General features: G+C 55.6%; 1 protein-coding gene across 1 annotated transcript; it reads right to left on the bottom strand.

Annotated features, from left to right (window-relative positions):
- Positions 1 to 388: 388 nt before the first annotated feature.
- RAB8A (RAB8A, member RAS oncogene family) lies at positions 389 to 19,661 on the bottom strand. The gene is made up of 8 exons (XM_034996690.1): positions 19,388 to 19,661; positions 14,845 to 14,905; positions 12,911 to 12,971; positions 9,102 to 9,179; positions 7,480 to 7,569; positions 6,794 to 6,859; positions 5,463 to 5,513; positions 389 to 1,822 (listed from the first exon to the last, which is right to left on the bottom strand). Exons 1-8 carry the CDS (start codon positions 19,509 to 19,511, stop codon positions 1,730 to 1,732), a joined length of 624 nt encoding a protein of 207 aa, XP_034852581.1. The 5' UTR covers positions 19,512 to 19,661; the 3' UTR covers positions 389 to 1,729.
- Positions 19,662 to 21,043: the final 1,382 nt, after the last annotated feature.

A 21,043-nucleotide genomic window follows, 5' to 3' on the forward strand; every position in this document is an offset into this window, starting at 1 on the left:
GCTGTGGGGGCGTACACCTCTCCGTTCTCCTGGGGGGCGGGGGTGTGTGAGGGCAGAGCTGGGGGTCGGGAAGCTGCTTCTTCCAAGTCAGTCTTTGGGTCACAGTTGCATCTCCTCAGAGCTCGGGGTAACCGACCTCCTCTGCTTTGATCCTGTCTACACCTGGGGTAGGGGTGAACCTGGCACACTTGAGGAGCAGATGAGAGCCAAGGCACGCAAAAGTGGAACGGCTCCCACTTTAAATGACAGGCCTCCGGAGGACCCTCGACCCAGTGCCCTACAGGGGACATGGGGACATAAATATCCATTACCTTTAATCTAGTCCAATCTCTAATCTTACAGATGAAATTACAACCAAGAAATAAGATAAGCTGTAAAAAAAAAAAAATCTGTTAACTTTAAAATGAGCTTTAATTTGTTTTCCTTAAGTGCATTTATCGATGTAAACAGAGCATGTTAAGAGATTTCAGGGGAGAGCAGACTATTGCTGGTATGTTGGTTTTAATTCACAAAAGAAAAAACTACAATGCCAATGGCTTGGACTGACAGCAGCTTGGGGGGGGGGTGGAGAGAAAGAAAGGCTCCCGGCTGACACCCCTCCAACCTGGTTACCGGTCCCAGTTGCAGTTGCTATGGGAGGGTAGAGCTGCCACAACAGAACCGGGTGACGGCAGTTAAAAACCAACTCAGACTGCTCCGCGGTCAGTCTGTTGCTTGTGCCTCGGCCCGCGCCAAGTGCGGCCTCACGCTTCAGGCCCGTCCGGCCAGAGGTGCACACGAGCTCCCAGTCACCTGGGTCTGCCGCTGGGAATCAAAGACAGAATCACTTCATGACACTACAGATCTGGAAAAATAAAAATCTCAGCTAGAAAGTACGTCCGATTTGGAGACAGCGGGAGGGAAGAGGCGTCGGGGGGCTGCCTGGGGCACCAAGACGCAGATGCCCCAAGCACAGCTGGACCGTGTGTGGTTGCGCGTTCAGGGTCACCTGCGGCCCTCGGCGCTCGGGCGGGGAATGCCGAGAGGCCTGCTGACCATGCCCAGGCCCCGCCGGACTAGGACAGCACCTGGCTGTGAACAGGAAGGGCCGCCCCAAGCTTCTTTCCTCAGGATTTCCGTAATTTGTGCTTCCCTTTGGTTTGGTTTGACAGTTGAGAAGAATGCGGGGGGGGGGGGGAATGGTTTTAGTCACTTGTCCAAACCAGATAGAAGAGGAGAAAGTAGGCGTCAGATGTGCTAGGTGGACGCTTCGTGGGCCCGGCATGCGTCACCTCGCTCAGGGTGTGGAGCCTGGAACTCCCAGAACCCTCACTGGCCTCTGGGGGCCTGGCTTCTGTGCTGGGGATGTGAACGGGCTTCCCGGTGGGGCTTTGCTTGTATTGCAATGAGATGAGGATTAAAGGCCTGGAGATGGAGGCCTACCATGTTGGCTGATGTTGATGGCCACACCTCAACTCCATCTTTCTCTCTGGTTACACGACGAGAGGGCCCGTTCAGCAGACATCGAGGGAAAAATAGCAAATTCTTAACTTATTCCATCTCCAAAGTTGAAAAAGATCAGACAGTTACTAAAATAAACAATTTCTCAATTGTGTCTGGTGGCCATGGGCCCAGTGGCCGCGGCACGGCAGGGAGTGTTGGAGGGGGAGGGCCCCAGCTGAGTGACGGACTCACTCCGGACAGGCACAGTCAGCCACATGGAGCGAGGCTCAGAGTAAGGCAGCGTTCCTCACAGAAGAACACATCGGAAAAAGCCGCTCCTCTTCTGCTGGTCTGGTGTGATTTTGACTCCCTGGTTGCTCCCTTGGGGACTATTGCCTTCCTGAAATGGCAAAAAGTTTTCTGAGGTCATGGCTGAGCATCAGCTCTATGTCTCTTCACCAACCAATGAACCAACCAACCACCCATCTGCCAGTCCACCCAACCCTCTATCCCCTCGCATTTGTCAAACCTCCGTCACCTTCCAACCAGCCAACTGTCCCTTCCAACTGACAACTCACTTTTCTCAGACCCACATATCTGCTACCTACCTCCCCTTTCCAACCATCCATTCTTCCACTCCTCTTACTCGCCTGCCCATCCCCCCTCTTCCATTCATCCCTTCAATATCTTTCCCACCATTTGCTCACCCCACCCATCTCAACCTCCTTTCCCTACTTCCTTCTCTCCATCCATCTACCCAACTGTGCTGAGTCCCTCCCAGTGAGGCAGCCCAGGGGCAGCAGAAAGACTGTCCTCTGAGATTGGGGGGGGGGGAGGGGAAGAGTGGGGTTGGGTTCAAGGTCACAATGCCACTCACACCTGGCTGGTGTCCACGTCCCTGTGCCAGGGCTCTGACTCACCACCTCTCCCCTTGTCCACCTTCTGCCCCACAGCTTGTACTGCAGGCCCTAAACTCTAATCTTGTCCACTCAGTCCATACCGAAACCCACCCATGCTCCCCCATTTTCAGGGGGAATGCCCTAAGTCCCTCACACAGCATTTGAAGCCTCTGCCTGTCATCTGGCCCCTGCCTACCCTGGCCACTCAGATCCTATTTTCTCCCGTTCCATCCTGTTTGCACGGTTTAGTCCCCTTTCCTTTGACTAATTCCTTCTCATCTTTTTGCTCTCAAGTAAAACCCAAATTTATTCAAGTAACCATCGAATGCCTATGCTGTGCAAGGTCCTTGTGTGGACACTGGGCATGCAGGGGTGGGCAAATGGTCCAGCCTTGGGGAGTTCACACCGTACAGGGAGACAAATCGCACGGGTCTACAAATAAGCAGTGATTTCCCATAGCAGCGAGTAATGAGAGAGGACAGGCAAAGAGTGGAGAAGCGTTTTGAGGGCGGTATCTGAACAGAGGCCTCGTGAAGTGAGGCCAGGGACAGTCCAGGGCTGTGGTCAGCGGAGTAACTGCCCCCCAAGACGTCCACGCCCTCATCCCTGGAACCTGTGCAGAAGGAAACCTGACACAGCGGAAGGACTTTGCAGATGTGTTTGAGCTGAGATGGGGAGAGCGGCCTGGATCATCCAGGTGGGCCCCATCGAACGCTGTGACTCCTTAAAAGCAGAGCAACTCCCCAGCTGTGGTGGAGAGTGGGGACGAAGGAAGCAGGGTCAGAGAGATGCTGAGCGGCTGGCTCAGAAGATGGAGGAAGGGCTCACAAAGCAAGGAATGGCCTCTAGGAGCTGGACAAGGCAAGGAAACGGGTTCTCCCCTGGGGCCTCTGGGGCCTCTGGGGATGAGGGCACCCCTGCCGACACCTTGGTCTTAGTCCGGTCAGACCCGTTTCCGACTTGTGACCTCCGGAACTTTTACACGCATGTGTTGTGGAAGCTGCTGAGATTGTTACGGGAATGTGTTGCGGTAGCCCCAGGACGCTGATGCAGGAGGGGAGCACTGCAGGGGGAGGGGAAAGTCCAAATGAACATGGCGGGGAGGGTTCAAGGAACAGGAAAGGGCCAGTGTGGCTGGAGCAGACCACAGGGACGCGGCGGGGTGAGAAGGTGGGGAGGGCGGCAGTGGCCTAGGCGGTATGGAGTTTGCGCTCAGTGCAGTGAGGAGCACTGGGCTGGGCAGAGCGGGGAAGCGCCGGAGGTCTGGGAGTAGGGTGGGCGCTGGCGGGAGCCCGGCTTTCTAGGATGCTCTCGAGAGAGAAGACAGGGGTGGGCAGAGCTGGCCGCATCAGTGATGTAAGACAGATACGAGCTTGCACCTAGGAGATAAATACGTTCTGGAGAGCTAAGGCACGGCGCAGTGATTATAGTCAACAGTACTGTGTTGACTTTATGACACCGTATTATCAACTTCAGAGTTGCTAAGAGACTCGATCGTAATTGTTCTCAACACAAAGAAGGAATGATAATTATGGGAGGTGATGAAGGTGTTAGCTCACGCTACTGCAGTAATCATATTTCAGAATATCAACATATTAAGAGCAATGTATCGTACGCCTCAAACTTGCACGATGTTACATGTCAATTATGTTTCAATTAAAAAGAAAAGGCAGAGAGGAAGTGGCACGGGGCTGCGACTCCGAATGTAGACGAAGGTGTTTTGTAGGAATTTAACCGTCTGCGATTTGCATGCAATTCGGTTCAGAAATGAGTAGGAATTTAACCATCTGCGATTTGCAATTCGGTTTAGAAAAAGAGGAAATGCAAGGACTACGGCTGCACATCAGTGCTTCATGCTCTACGGAGGTGATCCACGGGCTGAGGAAAACAGAGCGTCACCACAACGCTTAGCCTAACTGCCAGGGGGGAAGTGGCAGAGGGATCATCAGGAATCTCGATTTTAGGGCGCCTGGGTGGCTCAGTTGGTTAAGCGACTGCCTTCGGCTCAGGTCATGATCCTGGAGTCCCGGGATCGAGTCCCGCATCGGGCTCCCTGCTCGGCAGGGAGTCTGCTTCTCCCTCTGACCCTCCCCCCTCTCATGTGCTCTCTCTCATTCTCTCTCTCTCTCAAATAAATAAATAAATAAATCTTAAAAAAAAAGAATCTCGATTTTACTGTCATGTTGAAGAGGAAAGAAAGGATAGGAAAATGACACACTGTTGCTGGTCAGTGTGTTTGTGTACGTGGATTGCTTCCTGTTTCGGCTAAAAGGCTGCTACTAAATTGATCATATCCCTTATGATTCCGTTCACAGCACCTGAGAATTACAAAAGCACGTTTTAAATCAGATGTGAACTACCTGAGTGGTGTTTTGTGTCCTACGTGCCGTTTTGTGTGACCAGATGTAACTCAAGCGACACATAGCTGGCTTTATGCTCTCGTATCAGACAACGAGGGGTGGGAAAGGGCCGGGGAAGAGTGGCCACTGGGCTGGAGGCTCTGGAGCAAGACTCACAGCAGTGTTTAGGTGCTAAACATGCCCAAAGTATAGTCAAGTATGCACACACGACCAAAGGCAGCTCTAGAAATACTGAGGGCCTGGCACTATGAAACAAAAAAGCCAGAAAACAAACAAAAAGGGTGGATGGGGAGGAATCCGGGCATGACCTCTCTGAGGCCCCAGGGCCCTACTGAAGGTCACAGAGCTGTCCCGGCCTACAGAATTGGGGATGGACTCATTGATACGGAGAGCCGGTGGCTGGCAGACACAGGCCTGCTGGCGGCCTCGTCACAGGGTGGGCTGTGGCTCTGGGCTGCCTGGGGCTTTTGTGCAGGAGGCTCTTTCTCCCAGGCAGGGTGGAAAGGGCCCTGTGTCCCCGGCTAGCCCGCGTGCTTGGCAGACAGCACCTGGCACGGAGCAGCTCTGAGCCAGGGAGGAAGGATGGAGCAGAGCAGCGCATCCAGGTGTGGAGGCCCACACCTCTCCTGCTAACTCTTGCCCCCTTCCCAGAGATGCCCTACCAGGTCTGGCTGGGCCCTAATGCGCAGATCTGCCCGGAGATGCATCACAGCACTGAGGCCAAGGACAGCTGGCTCCAACAGGGAGCCGTGCAAGGATTCAAAAAAGGACATACACTCACCAATTTTTTGTCCATTTTTGCTTTGATGTCTCTGGCGAGAGTGAAAAATGCCTGTGGAATAAGCATGTCATTAATGTCCCTGGAGCAGGGAGCAGAGAGGGGCTTGCTGGTTCCGGGCTGCTCCGTGTAGGACATGTGGTGGGACCATGGCGGGAGAGGGGGGCAGCATTAGGGCAGCTCCCTGGGTGTGGGTGTCCCCTGTCCAGCCCCATCTCCTGCCACTGCTGGGCTACTCCTGTCAACCTGTACCACCACCTCCCCTGAGCCAATGACCTGGGACGTGGGGACACCCTGACTGGACAGAAAGGAAACTCAGGTTCAAAGGGGTCAGTGACTTGTCTGAAGGAAGGATCCAGGAGGAGGACCTAGCTTTCCATCCCAGACTCCTGTGTTCTGTCCACTTTTGCCCCTGCTTCTTGATGCGCAGGGGCAGGGCAGAAAGAAGGACAAGTCGTTCTTAGCCAAACAAGCTTCATCTGGGGTCCCTGCCAGCAGGAAGGCCAGGAAGGGCTGGTACCAGGTGAAAGGTTTGTCTCCCCATGCTTGACAAAAGCTCGCCCTGGCCCTTTTGGGGGCCACATGATGTGGAAAGTTCTGTTGTGGAGGGTGACTTGGGGTGCTGGAAGACAAGAAGCTTCCCTGAGGAGGGCCCACTTGGACTGGGCCCTGAGGGAATAGAGGGTACGAGGAGGGTGCTGCACAGGCGGCCCGGGATGGAGAGTGGTGGGCGAGGCCCAAGCCGTGGGCGGTGCACACTGGCTGGGGCTGGTAAGGGAGGGCCTTCTGTGCCAGGAGTACGGGGTTGAGCTCAGGAGTGACAGGGAAGATCCACTTTAGAAAGATCACTGGGGTGGTGGGATGGAGATCGGCAGGTTAGCTGCGAGGCTGGCATCCCCGTGGAGAAGAGAGGGTGGCCTGGTCCGAGGCTCAGCCAGGGCTCCCTACTCCATCTGGGCTGCGACTGGGGCCTGTCTGGGTGGGTGGCGTGGCTAAGAGCACAAACTTGGAGCCAGGCCTCGGCACCAGTCAGCTGGGTCTGTCCGAGGCTCAGTTTCTCCACCTGCAAAACTGTGCCTGCTCTCCAGGGCTGCCCAAGAGCCACTGAGGTAATACCCTAGGTGGCCAGCCAGGCCCTGCACCTGCTGATGTCACAACATGACAGCGGTTCCCCCAAGGGGCCTGGCATATGGCAATGCCCCAAAACCGCCTACCGGCCACCTGGCTAATAAGACAGCCCGGAGCCTGAGGTCAGTCCCTCTGGAAGAGCCTCCCCAGAGGGGGCAGCCTGTCCCTCAGCCCAGAGGGGTCCGTGCTGTGGGCCCAGGACTTACGTTCTCCACATTGATGTTGGCCTTCGCACTGGTCTCCATGAACTTGATTCCGTAGTCCAGGGCCAGCTGTGAGGAAGGGAGACACACACGTGCACCTCAGCCACCAGGCGCCCCTGAACGCCACAAACCACCAAGTGGGGAGCAAGGAAGTTGGGGGGGGGGTCTCAGGCCATGGATGTGACCTCCTGGGCTGCTCCCTCAAGCCCCGAGTGGAGAGCAGGTGGTGAATGGGTGAGCGTCCCTGGCAGGAAGATGGAGGGGGCCTGGTTCAAACCGTGGCTCTGTCCCCTGCTCCCTGTGGTCTCAACAGGTTGCCACCAGATGCCATATGGGAGCATGCAGAGCACACCCCAGAAGCCCTCGTGCTTGCAGTCTTTAGACAGAAGCCCAGCCGGGTGAGTGCTTTCCACTCTTCCTTCTCAAGGAAAGCACCACACTGGCGCAACCAAAGTGTCCTGGTTTGCCTGGCAAAGTCCTGAGTCCCAGGTCCCCTCAGTCTTGTACAAGCCAGGATGGCGGGTCATTGTATGCTCAGAAACACTGTGAAGGAATCTCCCCCAAAGCCCACTCCCTCAGCAAGCAATCGGGGACCGTTTGCGGCAGAACAGGCCTCCATGCAGAGGACCCTAAAACCCTGAAGTCCCTCTGCCATGAGGCACCAGGCCCAAGCCGGTTGCCGTGCCCACCTTTTCTCCCCGTTCCTTGGAAACTTGTCTCTTGTCGTTCACGTCACACTTGTTCCCGAGTATCATCTTTTCGACATCTGCAGAAGCATGCTGGGGGGGGAGGGGCAGATAGGGGAAGTGAGAGGTCAGACGGGACTACAGGCCAACACGCAGTCTGTCCCCTGAAATCAGCGTGGTGGGCCAAGACTGCTAGCACAGTCTTGTACAGGTGACAAGCTGAAGCTGAGAGGCTGAGTCATGGTCTGTTCAGGTCACACTGCCAGTAAGAGCAGAGTCCAGGTTCTAATACTCTGACCAAGCACATGCCTTCCAGCTGCTGAGGACAGCTTCTCTATGGGCTGTGTCACCCAGGATCTGAGGCCATCCTTGGGCTCCTGGCAGGGTCTGGCCTATGGGAGGCAAGCGAGGCTGGGCTATTTCCCCCTGCTCGCCTCCCTCCCTCTCTGGCTCCTCTGCTGGAGGCCCCAGCTGCTGTCCTGGGATCTTCTGCCCCACTCCAGCTCACTCTGTTTGGGCTCTGGAAGTGGGCAACGCCTGTTTGGGGGTGCCCCCCCCCCACCTCAGCCAGCCCTGGGTACTTCCCCATCCCCTGGCGCTCCCACAACTGCCCCCCCTCACACAATGCCTGATCAGAGCTCCTCCTCCAACCTTTTCCCAGGCCCCAGTGGAGGAGTCTGCGCTTCCCGAAGGACCTGGGTATGGAAAAGGACCTTCACTGTATAGCTCAGATCTGGTCTTGGTGAGACACGCTTCACTGCTCCCTGCCTAACTTCCTGTTAACTGCAAGGCCCCCTCTCGCCCACTGGCCAGAAATAGCGAGTTTCCACAAAGACCAACAGGAGCAGTTCCTCATCCTCAGCCAGGGCCCAGCCACCAGCCAGCCAATGTGGGGGTGTCAGGACGGCAGCCTGGTGCCACTGCTCAGAGGCCAGCAGTGACGCGACCTTTGGCCGTGGCTTTATGGATGGGTGAAGTCCTCTGGCTGCACCTCAGACCCGAAGCCCCACTTGATGAGTCATCAAGAGCTGCAAGTGCCACCGTCCAAGGCAGCTCTGCGGGTGACAGCAAGCTCTATGGGGAGCCGAAAGGCGAGGACACCAACTCTGGGCCCGGAAGGTGAGGCTAGCAGACCCTCCTTCCCAGCCGGCTGCACTATAAGAGCTGTGGCCGGAACACAGGTAGCTCAGACCAGCTCACACCCTGCTCTGCTGAAACTCAGCACTGTCGGAAATGCCTCCCCACCACATCCACCAGACACAAGGGTCATGCCTATCCCAGAACCTTCCTTTTCTGCAAAGCACCAAATGCTCATGGTGATCAAGAGCTTGGATATCCCTTCTCTCATGACTGAGACACTACCCAAACCCAACAGCCCCGCCAGGGAAATGGGCTTTCAGGGCCACCGTATGATGAGGCCAGGCCCACGTGTGGTCTCCAGCGTCAGCTGCCTGGCTTCTAGTCCCCATTCTGCGTATGTCCCTAGCTACGGGGCTCTTGGCGAGTGACTTCTAGGGGTCCCTGTGCCTCAGTGATCTCATCTGTGAACCACGCAGCCCTGGGGTGGGGACTGAGGAGAGGACATGTATGAAGTTCCTGTGCATGTGACGGGTTGCAAGCCTTACCTCCTCAATGTTCCGAATCCAGTTCCGGATGTTGTCAAAGGATTTCTCGTTGGTGATGTCATAGACCAGCATGATGCCCTGAGCGGAGGGAGACAGACACGTGCACTGCACAAGCTGCGAGCTGAGGGGGAGGCCCCCAGCAAGGTGGGGTGGCTGGGACGGACCCCAACAGGACACCCCTCCCACAAACTCCCTCCACTCCACCCCTGCGGCCCGTCCTTCTGCTGGACTGCAGCACCAGCTCCTCCCCGGTCTCCCAGGCTCTAGTCCTGTCTACCTAGCCGCCAAGGTGACCCTTCACCCTACAGACCAGATCCCACCAAACTCAGGCTTATAAACGAGCCTTACAGGCTCCCCAGTGCCAGCAGGTTAAGTATGGCCCACGCTCTGGCAGCCCACAAGGTCCTGCCGACCTCCCAGCCTCATGTCCCACAGCTCCCTGCCCTGCATGCTGTGCTCCATGGCCCCGGTGCCCACTGGGCCCCTCTCACGCCCACTCTCCCTCACCCCACCCTGCCTGAGTCTCCTCTGGGCACTCTGGCGTGACCTATCATCTGGCATCACTATGTGCCAGGTACTACAGGGTGCCACGGTCCCCACCCTGCAGATGAGGACCTTGAGGTGTGGGGATGGCTAGGCTCATCTCCCATCCCATGAAAGAGTACAGGGCACACCTGGGGCCTGAACCCTGACACCCTTGTGCATTCCAGTGACTCCACCTAAGCGGGGGCCAGCTTGGAGCACAGGGCTGGGCAGCACTGAGGCCCGAGGTTCCATAACCAATGCATGAGCACCCAGGAGGCAGTCCAGGGGTCCCGAAAGAGCTGCACAGTGAACCTACCTCCACCTGGGCCCATGATCTTGCCATCACTGAGCAGGGCAAATATCCTTGCTTGATACAAGGGAAACTGAGGTGCACAGAAGTGACCTTTAAGACTGAAGCCCAGGCAAGGCTAACTCTGAAGAAGTTGATCACACCATCTCCCGTTAGGAACCGCCCTAGGCCCTCATCAGGACCAAGCAATGCTGAGGGCCACTTTTGAGGCCCATGGCCCCAGCTGTCCTGCCCTGGCCTGGCTTACTCAATTCCCTCAGGTTACCCCCTCCAAGGGGCCAGCCCACACCCATGACCTCTGGTGCTAGCTAGGAAGTCTCTGAGGCTACCTGAGTCTGCAGAGTAAGAACACGGGATGTGGGTGCTGCGGGGGGATTACTGGGAGACTATGTGACAAAACCTCAAAGACGGGGCAAGACAGCCACTGCAATCCCGAATCCTGGCCATGAACCTTAGGGGGCACACAGTGGCCTCGTAGCCTGCCACAACTACAGCCATGGCCAGGACCCCTCAAAAATGCCATCTGGGGGCCCCTTCTCAGGGCTTTCTTGGGGAGACTGAGCAGTGGCCACTTGCGGGATAACTCAACGGAGCTTTCAGTGGCTGTGCTGTCCACCACGCCCCAGCCAAGGCCAGCTTGAGTAGAAGACTCTGGCATGCAGACTCCATAAGTCAAGCATTATGGAGGCCTCTGCCCCGCAGTTGCCCTCTGGCCATCAGGGGCAAGAAATGACACAGGGTCCCGAGGCCTTTCCACTTGTTTATCCAGGGACTGGCCCCTCTGCTGGCCCAGGACTCTGGCCACCACCAGCAAGTTGATGCCACAGGCTCAAGATTCCAAGGTCCCAGGTATTCACCAACCAAGGGCTGTGGGCAGTGGGTAGAGCTCTATCAGGAGAGAGAAGTCCCTAGAAAGCACGGGATCACTCTGTTCCAGGTCCTCCTGGAAACTCTCATTAGAGCTCCAAATGATCATTTTCCCAGCCCTCGTTGGGCACAGCTCCCCATATCAGGCTGTAAGCTCATGATGGGACAAGAGACATCAAATGTTGCCCAAATTTGGGACCCAAGAGTCTAGTACTATACAGGGAAAGGATGGTGGCTTCCATGGTGGCAATGTTCTCTGAGCTGTCCCATGAGGTTACCACTGGCCTCACATGGCTCTGGGGTAGCTAAAATACACCTGGTCCTACCAAGGGGCTCGATTTCTTATCTTAATCAATTTATTTATTTTATTTATTTTATTTATTTATTTATTTATTTATTTATTTATTTATTTATTTATTTATTTATTTATTTATTTGACAGAGAGAAACACAGCGAGAGAGGGAACACAAGCAGGGGGAGTGGGAGAGGGAGAAGCAGGCTCCCCGCCGAGCAGAGAGCCCAATGCGGGGCTGGATCCCAGGACCCAGGGATCACGACCTGAGCCGAAGGCAGACGCTCAACGACTGAGCCACCCAGGCACCCCTATTTTAATCAATTTAAACTCAAAGAGCCACACGTGGTTGCTGGCTTCTATACAGGTTAGCACAGATCTAGGACTGCAAACCACAAACACTTGGGGCTGGACAGGGCCACACAAATGGCTCAGCCTAGTGTCACCAGGGGCTGGCTGAGGATGTGGGCACTGGAGACAACCAGTCAGTACTGGCCTAGCCATCTACCCTTTGTGTGAACTTAAGCAGGGCACGAAACCATGCTGAGCCTCAGGTCCCCCATCTGTAAAATGGGGATAACCATGGCACCCATGCTCAGGGGTTAATGGCCAAGACCTGGGCCCAGCAGCTGGCCCAGGAAGGGGCTCAGTGAATGGGTCAGTGGGGAGCTCTTTCAGGCCAGACACGGAGGGGGCCTACTTGAGGCCACACAGTAGAAGCTCCCCCAGGACCCCAGATCCCTGAGGCCCCTGCCTCACTAGAGGACAGCAAGGTGAAAGGAAAATGAGTAAATAAATTTTAATGAGGGGTGCTAAGGTTGCAACCCACATGACTGAGTTTCTATTATGTTTCAGAAGCTATGTAGGATACTCTAAATACTTAATGCCTTCATTCATTTCTGTAGTCCGCCAGTATTTCCTAAACACCCACCACATACCCACCATGGTCCCGGGCACAGGGCACGTGGCAGTGACCAAGATGTGGTCCTGCCCTCACAGAGCTGATGGTCTAATGGAGGAAACAGGCATCTATGCAGTTGTAGGATGGGGTGTACACTGGGAAGGGCAGGGTGCAGTGGAAGCTGGAAAGGGGGAGCTGGCCATCCATCCTCACTGCTGCCCGGAACACAGTCCTGTTCTCTGTCCCACTTTCCAAGTCAGGAGATGGAGCTCAGAGGGTGACGCGAGGCACTGAGCCAGGCTGCAGGCATCTGCCTCCCTCTCCCTCTGGCCCCTGAGCACTCAGCTCTGTACATGCCTCACACACGCACAACCCACCTGAAGCCTATTCCAGGTCGTCCTCCACATCTAGCTCAGGCCTGGCCTAGAGAAGGTGCTCAGTAAAAGTACTGGAGGGAGGAGGAATAAGTCTTCCTATCACATCACCCTGCCTCTGGCCCAGGTGACAAATATAATGGCCAACAGCCCAGAACAAGTCAGCTCCTGGATTGTTCTTCAAGTCTTCAATAGCAGATTCCATAGAGACTACGTGGGCCACGTGAACGCTCCTAAGTGTTGGGGCATGCCATCTCCAACTTCACTGACCTCACCTGGAAGAACCGGCTTCCTGAGTCTTCCCTCATTCCCAAAGAATTAGGTTTCCTTAAACCCTGCATTGTCTCTAAAGCAGAAGAGGATGTATGTGGGGGCAGGGCACACAGTCTTCTCCTGAAATTAACCTGGGACTGAGGACCCCTGAGAACCCTAAGCATGGACTCCCCAGAAAGATCCAGGTTTTGGTATTCAAGACGGTAATGTTCATTTTGACTTTAAAAAAAAGAAAGAAAAGAAAAAGAAACAAAAACCAATCCATACCATTGCGCCCCTGTAGTAGGCTGTCGTGATCGTCCGAAACCGTTCCTGACCAGCTGTGTCCCTAAAGCAGAAAAAGGGATACCAGTGACAGCAAACATGAATAATCATTACAGTGGGGACAACGGACATCTACCCAGGATGGACACCCTGCTTTCTCACAGGTCATTTCCTGATTCACCGTCCTGCCCCGTGGCAGCAGCCCCATTCTCCCTATTCTTACAGAGAAGGAAGCGGTGACTCAGAGGTGTTAAGGACCTGCCCCACTAGGCCTAAAGTCATGTCCCATGTCCCCCTAGGACTCCTCTGTTTCCTAGGGATTCTCCCCAGAGTTTCTGGGTCACCGAAGAGCCAAGTCAGGTATTATCTGTGAAAGTCCAGAGCCACACGGGTCTGGAAAGGGCTGGTTCCATGGCGGGTGGGCTGAGCTGGGCAACCTCAGCGAGGCCTCGGACGCACTTCTGCACTTGCTGTTTCGGTGGAGGCCAGGGAGAAAGCCCTTCCTCATCAGTGCAGAGGCGACACCGGGGTGAGACACGCCGTGCCCAGCCCAGCTCCTGGCACGGAGGGTATTCAGTGTTTGGGATGAAGAGGACTTCCCTGATTGGTGGCAGAGCCAGGGCAAGACCCAAGTCTTTTGTCTCTGGACCCAGGGTTCCTTTCACGACCCTGCACCCCCTTCCTGCCCTGCCGAGGGCGCTGCCTCTCTGGACCACAACAGAAGCGCCTCACTTGGGGCTCTGCTGATTTTCTGATGCCAACAGCAGGTGACATTAGTGGTTACGAACAGTCATTTTATTCTCAACCGTGGCCCCAGTCTAGGAAAGTCTCTAACCCCATGGATACTGCTAAGAGCAGAAGGAGGAAGAGAGGGGAAGAAGAAAGCGAAACTTCTGCCTGCGGCCGCGGTGTCACTTTGAACTTCAGGCACCAAGGCTGCTGGGAGCCACGCGTGGTAGGTAGAGGTACTTCTAGAGGCAGCCAGAAACTGCCTGATTCCCAACTAACAGAGCGTTAGGCCTCATCCAGGTCTGGACTCTAAAGTCTGTGTCAGAGGTGAACGCCATGGAAGCCGAGGGGACACACTCGGCAAGCAGGGCAATGCTCGTGCTCTGACGTTGGGGTGAGGGAGACAGGCTGCAGGGAGGGTGGCTCCGTGGCCCCTCTCACGGCAGCCCCTCTCACCACAGGTGCTTGCCGGGACTGGGAGACTGCACCACCCTCTCAAATAGGACTTCTCTTTAACTTGGCTCAGGGCACATACTTCCCTGCCAGTGACGTGGCTATAGGGAGGGACTCCCCTCCATCTGACCACGTGAGCTCAGCCTTCCTGCTGCCATGCGCAACAGACCACAGCTGGCATCAGTGACAGGGATTCACAACGGCTCTAATTTGATGTATCACAAGGAATCAGCCCCAGGTAAGTGGAGTAGAAATGGGTCTCACCACTGGGCCCAGGCCTCGGTTTATTTTTGGTTCTGGGGTTTTGGGTCTGTGCGTTAGAGAAGTTAGGCCTGGGCTTCACCACGACAGAAGAGAGGAAATGATGTCTGGCCTCCTTCAGCGAGCTGGTAGGCTCAAGAGGAAATGCTGGGCTGGGGAATTTTGCTGCCCTGCAGCCTCCATCACTGCCTGGGCACAGAGGGCTCTCCAAGTTCAATGGAAGTAGGCCACAGGAAAGCCCAGACCCAGCTGTGCCCACACCGGAATGCTGAGCTAACCAGGACTAGCAGCTATGTCCCCCGAAGGTGCTGACACAGACTCCAGGCCCCAGTAACCAGCAAAGCACAGTCCCTGAGGTTTCTGAAGAAAGCCTGACGTGTATGGCTGGGCACAAAGAGATGGAGGCCATGGTCACAGGGAGGGGGAAAGAGGCACAGGGCTTCTGGCTGTAAGTGCTCACTGGCGAAGGGGCTGATGGTGGCAACGACTCTTACCATATTTGCAGCTTAATTCTCTTGCCATCGAGCTCTATGGTCCTAATTTTAAAGTCAATTCCTGAAAGAAAAGGAAAAAAAAAAAAGGCACATCACTGTTAGCCCATTTTCGAAGCTGCATCTGAGGTGGGCACTGCCGACCTGCACAGCTAACAGCATCCATGGCTTATGGAGCACCTGTCCGGCACCACGCACGTGGATTCTCGGAATCACAAATCTGGAGGCACCTGGAGAGCTTTCTCCTCTCATGGAAGGGGAGGCTGAGGTTCAGAGGGCAGACAGCTGCCCAGAGTGAAGCCGCAAGCGGCACAGCTGGTAGGCAAACCCAGGTACTTCAGATGCCAAAGCCTTGTTCTATCCCCTCTCCCCACCGGGCTGCCTCTCAGGGTGGGCCTCCATAGAACACTTTGCAGGCCAGAGCCCCACGCTTCCCGCCACCCAGCACCAGGCCCTCCAGGCACACAGGGCATGGAGCCCCATGACACCCCACAATGTCGCCCCCACGGCCTCCAGCTTCCCCACCTGCTGTTCCCTCTCTGCAGGCGGTCCCCACTCTGCCCACCTGTCAGTCCAACAAACTTTCTCCTTTAGGACATGCTGGAAGGTCACCTTCCAAGAAGCTTTCCTCACCCTGCCCCCCCTTGTCCACTTTGCCCAAGACCAGGGTGACCTTTCAGCCTCTTCAGGTGCTCTCCAGGTTCCTACCCCCTCAGTTCCCTCCCAGGCTTTCCAAACCACATTCAACCATGTCACAAAGCTAACCTCTGTTCCAAACCTTCCAGTGTGTCTGCCAATGGATGGATGAACAAAATGGGGTCCATCCATACTACTACTCAGCCATGAAAAGGAACGAAATCCTGACACACGCTGCAACATGGATGAACCTTGAGAACATCATGCTGAGTGAAAGAAGCCAGACATGAAAGGTCACAGAGCGCAGGACCCCATTCGTATGAATTCTCCAGAACAGGCAAATCCAGGCAAAGAGGAGATCAGCGGTCACCAGGGGTTGCAGGGGGAATGGGAGATTCAGGGGGTTGATAAGGGGTTTGGGGTTTCTTTTTGTCATAACAAAAATGTTCTAGAATTGGCTGCGGTGATGGTTGTACAACTCTGTGAATATACTAAAAGCTGCTTACTTGTATGCTTTAAATGGATGAACTCTATGGTTCATGAATTGTATCTCAATAAAACTGTTAAGAAAAAAACACTTTCCACTGGCTTCCCACCACCCCCTCAGCCCCAGAATAAAGTGAGAAGAGTTGCGTGTGTGCTCCCAGGTCCTGCCCAGCCTGGCCACCTCTCCGCACCTGTGGCTCACGCGACTGCTTCCTAAATATCCCTAGCACGATCTGGCCTCGGGGCTCTCATGCTTGCTCTTCCTGTTCTTGCAATGTTTCCTTCCACAGCTACCTGGCTCTCCCGGCCCTTCACTCAGGTCTCTTGTTCAAGTCACCTCCTCTGGGGAGCCTTCCTGACCATCCTCACTCTCTCCTCCCACTTCTTTTTCTTCTTCATGCACTTATCCCTGACAGTGTATACTTGCTCCATGAACCTGGGGATAAAACTTGCCCATCTGAATGCCCTGCATGGAGGGCAAACAGCCCAAATCTCCACCCATGAAGCCTTGAGGCTGAAGCCTGGCTTGACCCCTCAGAACTGATGATGGGTATGCTAATTCCATCCCTGGCCACCTCAGGAACTGTCCAGGGGACCACAGGGAATATCAGCCTGCACGTGAAGTTTGCCCACTAGAACATAAGCTCCAGGAGGGCAGGGACTCAGACGTCTCGCTCACGGCTGTGTCTCCAGTAATTCAGCATGGCAGAGGCCAACTACGTATTTGCTAAAAACTGATCACCCAGTCCTGCACACACCTTGACTACAGGCCTTGTTACATTTCTGTTTCCCTCTGATTCATCCGAGTCATCTCTGCAGCCCCGGCAGCCCTGCTGACACACGGCAGGTGTCAGGAAGGATGGCAGGACAACAGAACTAAGAGCAACGGGGTCTACGTGGCGCTCTGTGGTTTACGAAGCACTTTGATGCTACGCCATCTGTCTTCCTGAAGGAATGAGTGAATGGGGCCCTGAGGAGACAGTGGAAGCTGAGCCAGGCTGTAAAGAACCAATTCCAGGAGCCACGGGGCCAAGTTCACACCACAAACGATCGATGGAGCTTATGAGAATAGGCTTTGGCAAAATGAAACATGGGCAGGAAACAAACAGCCACTTAATCCCTGATCTATAAAGAAAATCCAGAGGTACACTTAGTGCCAACAGAGAATCACCTTTATGCATTCAGCTGTATTTAGGACTAAGAGGCCCAGTGCTGTTCCTTCCTAAAACACCCCCCACACCTCCTGTCACAGACGCACAGGAACCTAGAAAATCAAAAAGAACTGTTTCATCAGCAAAGTCCCATAGCAACACTCTGTCCTCTCCTCTTCCTGGGTTTCACTAACAAACCAAATTTAATTAGGAAGTGTAAACTTTACAAGGCTAAGAATTATGAGGCCATTACTTCAAGGTCAAGATGAATTAAATTTTCTTAGAAGACAGAGGCCTGCAGGAAAACTACAAATGTAATGGGAATACCAAGGTGGGAGGGAGGGATTCTGGGTTCAAGGGCCACCTCTACCTCCCCAGGTGACCTTGCCCAAGTCATGTCTTTGTCTGGAAGTGGAGGCCAGTCTCCTCAGAGCCCTCAAGTGCTAGACTGGGTTTTCTGGTCAAGAATTAGGAACCAAACAAAAAGCCCAATTACTGAACTTATCTCACTAGTCCTTGTGCTGAACAGGAAGTCTCTGATGCTGGGAAACTGAGGTCTGGGTTGAGAGCAATCCACAGCCTGACAGGCCTTAACATCACTTCCTGATTGGTAGAGATGCAAGGGTTATCCCGAAGTTTGACCTTGGGATGGTGGAGGGGGAGGAATCAGAAACATCTGTGTCCAAGGATGGGATGCTATCACTGCAGGAGCCATTCTGCTTCCTCCAGGCAGCCTCTGGCCATAATGACAACCCCTATTCACTGTACATTTCTGATCCTCAACCATCCAGGGCACTGGTCACGGCAGACAGTGTTACTCCTAAACCAAAGAAACAGGGCTCAGAGAGACTAAGTGCTTGTTCAAGGGCAAACAGTGGCTGGAAAGCAGGCATGGCCATTTCCAGTCCAATTCTCTCTCCTCTGCATGGCATATCATTGTAAAGTGTAGCTTTACAGGAGGAGGGCAAGGTTGGAAAGAGCAGCTCATCATGGGGTTCAGGGAGATAAGTGATTGGGTTCAAGTTACACATGGGTAAAGCAAAACCTGGTCCCTAGGTTTTCCCCATTCAGAATCAACTCTTGGGCTTGGTGACCATTCTGAAGTAAGGCTGCAGAGCTCACAGGCCACTCCGCTTGATCAGTGTTACTTCCAGGTCAAACATTTTCACATGGGCAAAGGCTGTTTTTGTGGCATGTTTTGTGGAGAAGTCAGCTCCACTTTTGTGGATATCAGAACTGAGAAGCAACAAGCCAATTCTGTTCAACCACAATGTGGGCTGGCTCTGTGGGAAAGGCTGTTCTGCAAAGTGACAACCGGTGTCCTGGGCCTCAAGATAGGGAAGTCAGGGCTGTCTGTGGCAGCGGCTGATTTTGGTTTCTCACTGAAGTTTTCTATCTGGCATCTCCTTGGGGATGACAGGTCCTAGGGCAGGCAGCTGTCAGTCGCCATTGCTGTCACTCTCAAGTGGTGGAAGGTTGGGCAGAGAAAGCCTCCAGACTCCTTCTCACCATTCCTTCTAGAGGAAATTCACCCATGGGGGAAACAGGGTCAGGGAGAGGGGCTTAACCCCTGAACATTCCAGAGGAAAAGAGCAAGAGAGAGCTGGTTTAGAGTTCTGGCCCTCAGATGGACCAGCTGTGGTTGCGCTGGGGGTGAGTGCTCACATCTCTCTGGGATGGTCGAGCCTTGAGTTTTGGGGTTAGACCCACATGGATTCAAATTCCATCTATGCCACCGGCAGACTCTGACCTTGGGTGAGTCTCGTCCCTCCCTGGGCCTCAAATTCCTCGTTTGTGAGACGGGCTCATAAAAGCACCTAACACTGAGGACTGGAGAGTGTGATAATGCACATAAAGCGGCTAGCACACAGTAAATGCTTAATAAGATCAGATGTCATAGGCCTCTTCCTATGGCCTACTCCCCAAGCCTGTTTCACTTCTGACTCCAAAAGAACAGCTTCGAGGGCTGCTGTGTGGACAGAACTAGATGACCGGCGCCAGGACCCCAGCCCAAGACACGTACTTCCTGACGACCAGGCTGAGGGTTGGAGCCTCAGTCTCCCTATCTGCAAAATGGGCACTTGGTTCCCTCCCCCCCAAAGCCCGGGAACTCCCGAAAGGCGGTGGAGGCGGCTGCTCTTCTCCCCTCCAGTCCCCTCGACCCTCTCAGATCCCTGGATCCGTCCGGCCCAGCCGCTCCCTCAGCCCCAGCCCTTCAGGGGCGCGCCCGGCCCGGGCCTCCGGCGTCCCCGGCCGCTCCCCGGCCCCGCTACCTATGGTGGAGATGAAAGTTGAGTTGAAGGCGTCCTCGGAGAAGCGGAACAGGACACAGGTCTTCCCCACCCCCGAGTCCCCGATCAGCAGCAGCTTGAACAGGTAATCGTAGGTCTTCGCCATATTACACTCTCTCCCCGACGGGAAGTGCGGCCAGCGCCTCGCCACTGGCCGCTAGCCCCGTCCATCAGCGCCGAGCCCGCCCCCTATTGGCTCCGGGCCCGCCGCGCGTCACCGCGGCCGTCGCCCGTTCCCGCGCCCCGCCCGTCGCGGGGAGACCTGGGGAAGGGGCGAGCAAGGCGCGGTGCCGGAAGCGGCCCGAACGCGCCGCTCATTGGCCGGCGCTCGGGACAGGGCGGGCTCCAATTGGCCAGCAGTGAGGAGTCGAGGGGCTTCAAATGAAGACCAGCGGGGGGCGTGGCATCCCGGGTCCCCGCCTTCTTCCCTCGACCCTGGGGCGGCCCCGCCCCCGGTGGGAGGGGGAGGGCGGGGAGCGTCTCCAACGGCTCCGCGAGCCCGCAGCTCAGGGGCGGGGCTTGGGGCGCGTGCGTACGCTGACCAGGGAGACCGTCAGGCGCCAGCAGAGGGCGCACGCGCGGAGGGCTCTCCGGCTCCCGCCCTTACGGCCTGCGCAGCCTCTGTAGGCGCCGGGAAGAACGCGGGAACCGACCGCGAAGGTGGACTTGTCGTCTGGAGACCGCTGTGTCAGGCCAGGGGGAACCCAAGAGGAAAGGGGAGTGGGGACGCCTGTCATAGTCGAAGCGAGGGCCCCTCGAGACTTCCTCCGGAGGCTCAGCGCCGGCCAGGGGACTACTTAGGGTTACCCAGGCCTGCGCCCCCGGAGCGGCTTCACCGCCACCATCTAACCCGAGGCCCGCGGGGACTCCTCGCGACGCGCCCTCGGACCTAATTAGAGATTGTCCAGACCACGGTCTGCCTGCAACTTTCACCCGGAGCCCTGGCAGCCCCAGCCCACTCGGCCGCCAAGGGAGCTGGGGTCGTGAGGATCCTAGGTGATCGTTCCGAGCGTTGTTCTTTGCCTGCAGGTGTTGTCCGCTCTTACAAAAAATACACAGAATGTAGTTCATCCCCACCCTAACCCACGGGGGTCGATAATGGGTTTCCTGCCCTTTTATGGTGGGAAAACCGAGGCCAGAGCTTCAGTGATTTTCCCAGACTCCAGGTGGGAAATTCGTTCCGAGCTCAGACGCGCGGGCTTCGGAAGCCCGAGATCACCAGGGTTTCCTGCGGGTCAGAGGTGGGCCGTGGTGCTGGCGGGGCGTCGAAGAGGCGTCTAGACTCGCGGCCCTGGCCGCCCCTCCTCCATCCCTCCGCAGCCTACTGCGAGAATCTGGCTCCGGGTGGGGAGAGCTTCAAGCGGAGCCGCTCCCACGTCGTCGTCGTCGTTGGTGCCACTGGCCACCTTCCTGGGTCACTCCCCATTCTACTTGCTGGTTTCTTCTGTCGCCCACGATTCCCCTTCTCCGGGTGCTGCTTCTCAGATTGTATTGCAGTCTTCGGGGTCTCCGCGTGTCCTTTAGGAGATCCCCGTGGTCCCAGGTCTGCTCGCACCCCGGGGGAGCTCATTCACTCCTGTGGCTGCTAACATCTCCACGCGCAGGTGATTCTCTGAGGAAATCCATAGCCCGGGCATC

Source organism: Mirounga leonina, unplaced genomic scaffold (assembly GCF_011800145.1).
Source record: "Mirounga leonina isolate KUSES-001 unplaced genomic scaffold, KU_Mleo_1.0 Mir_94, whole genome shotgun sequence".
Classification (NCBI taxonomy): domain Eukaryota; kingdom Metazoa; phylum Chordata; class Mammalia; order Carnivora; family Phocidae; genus Mirounga; species Mirounga leonina.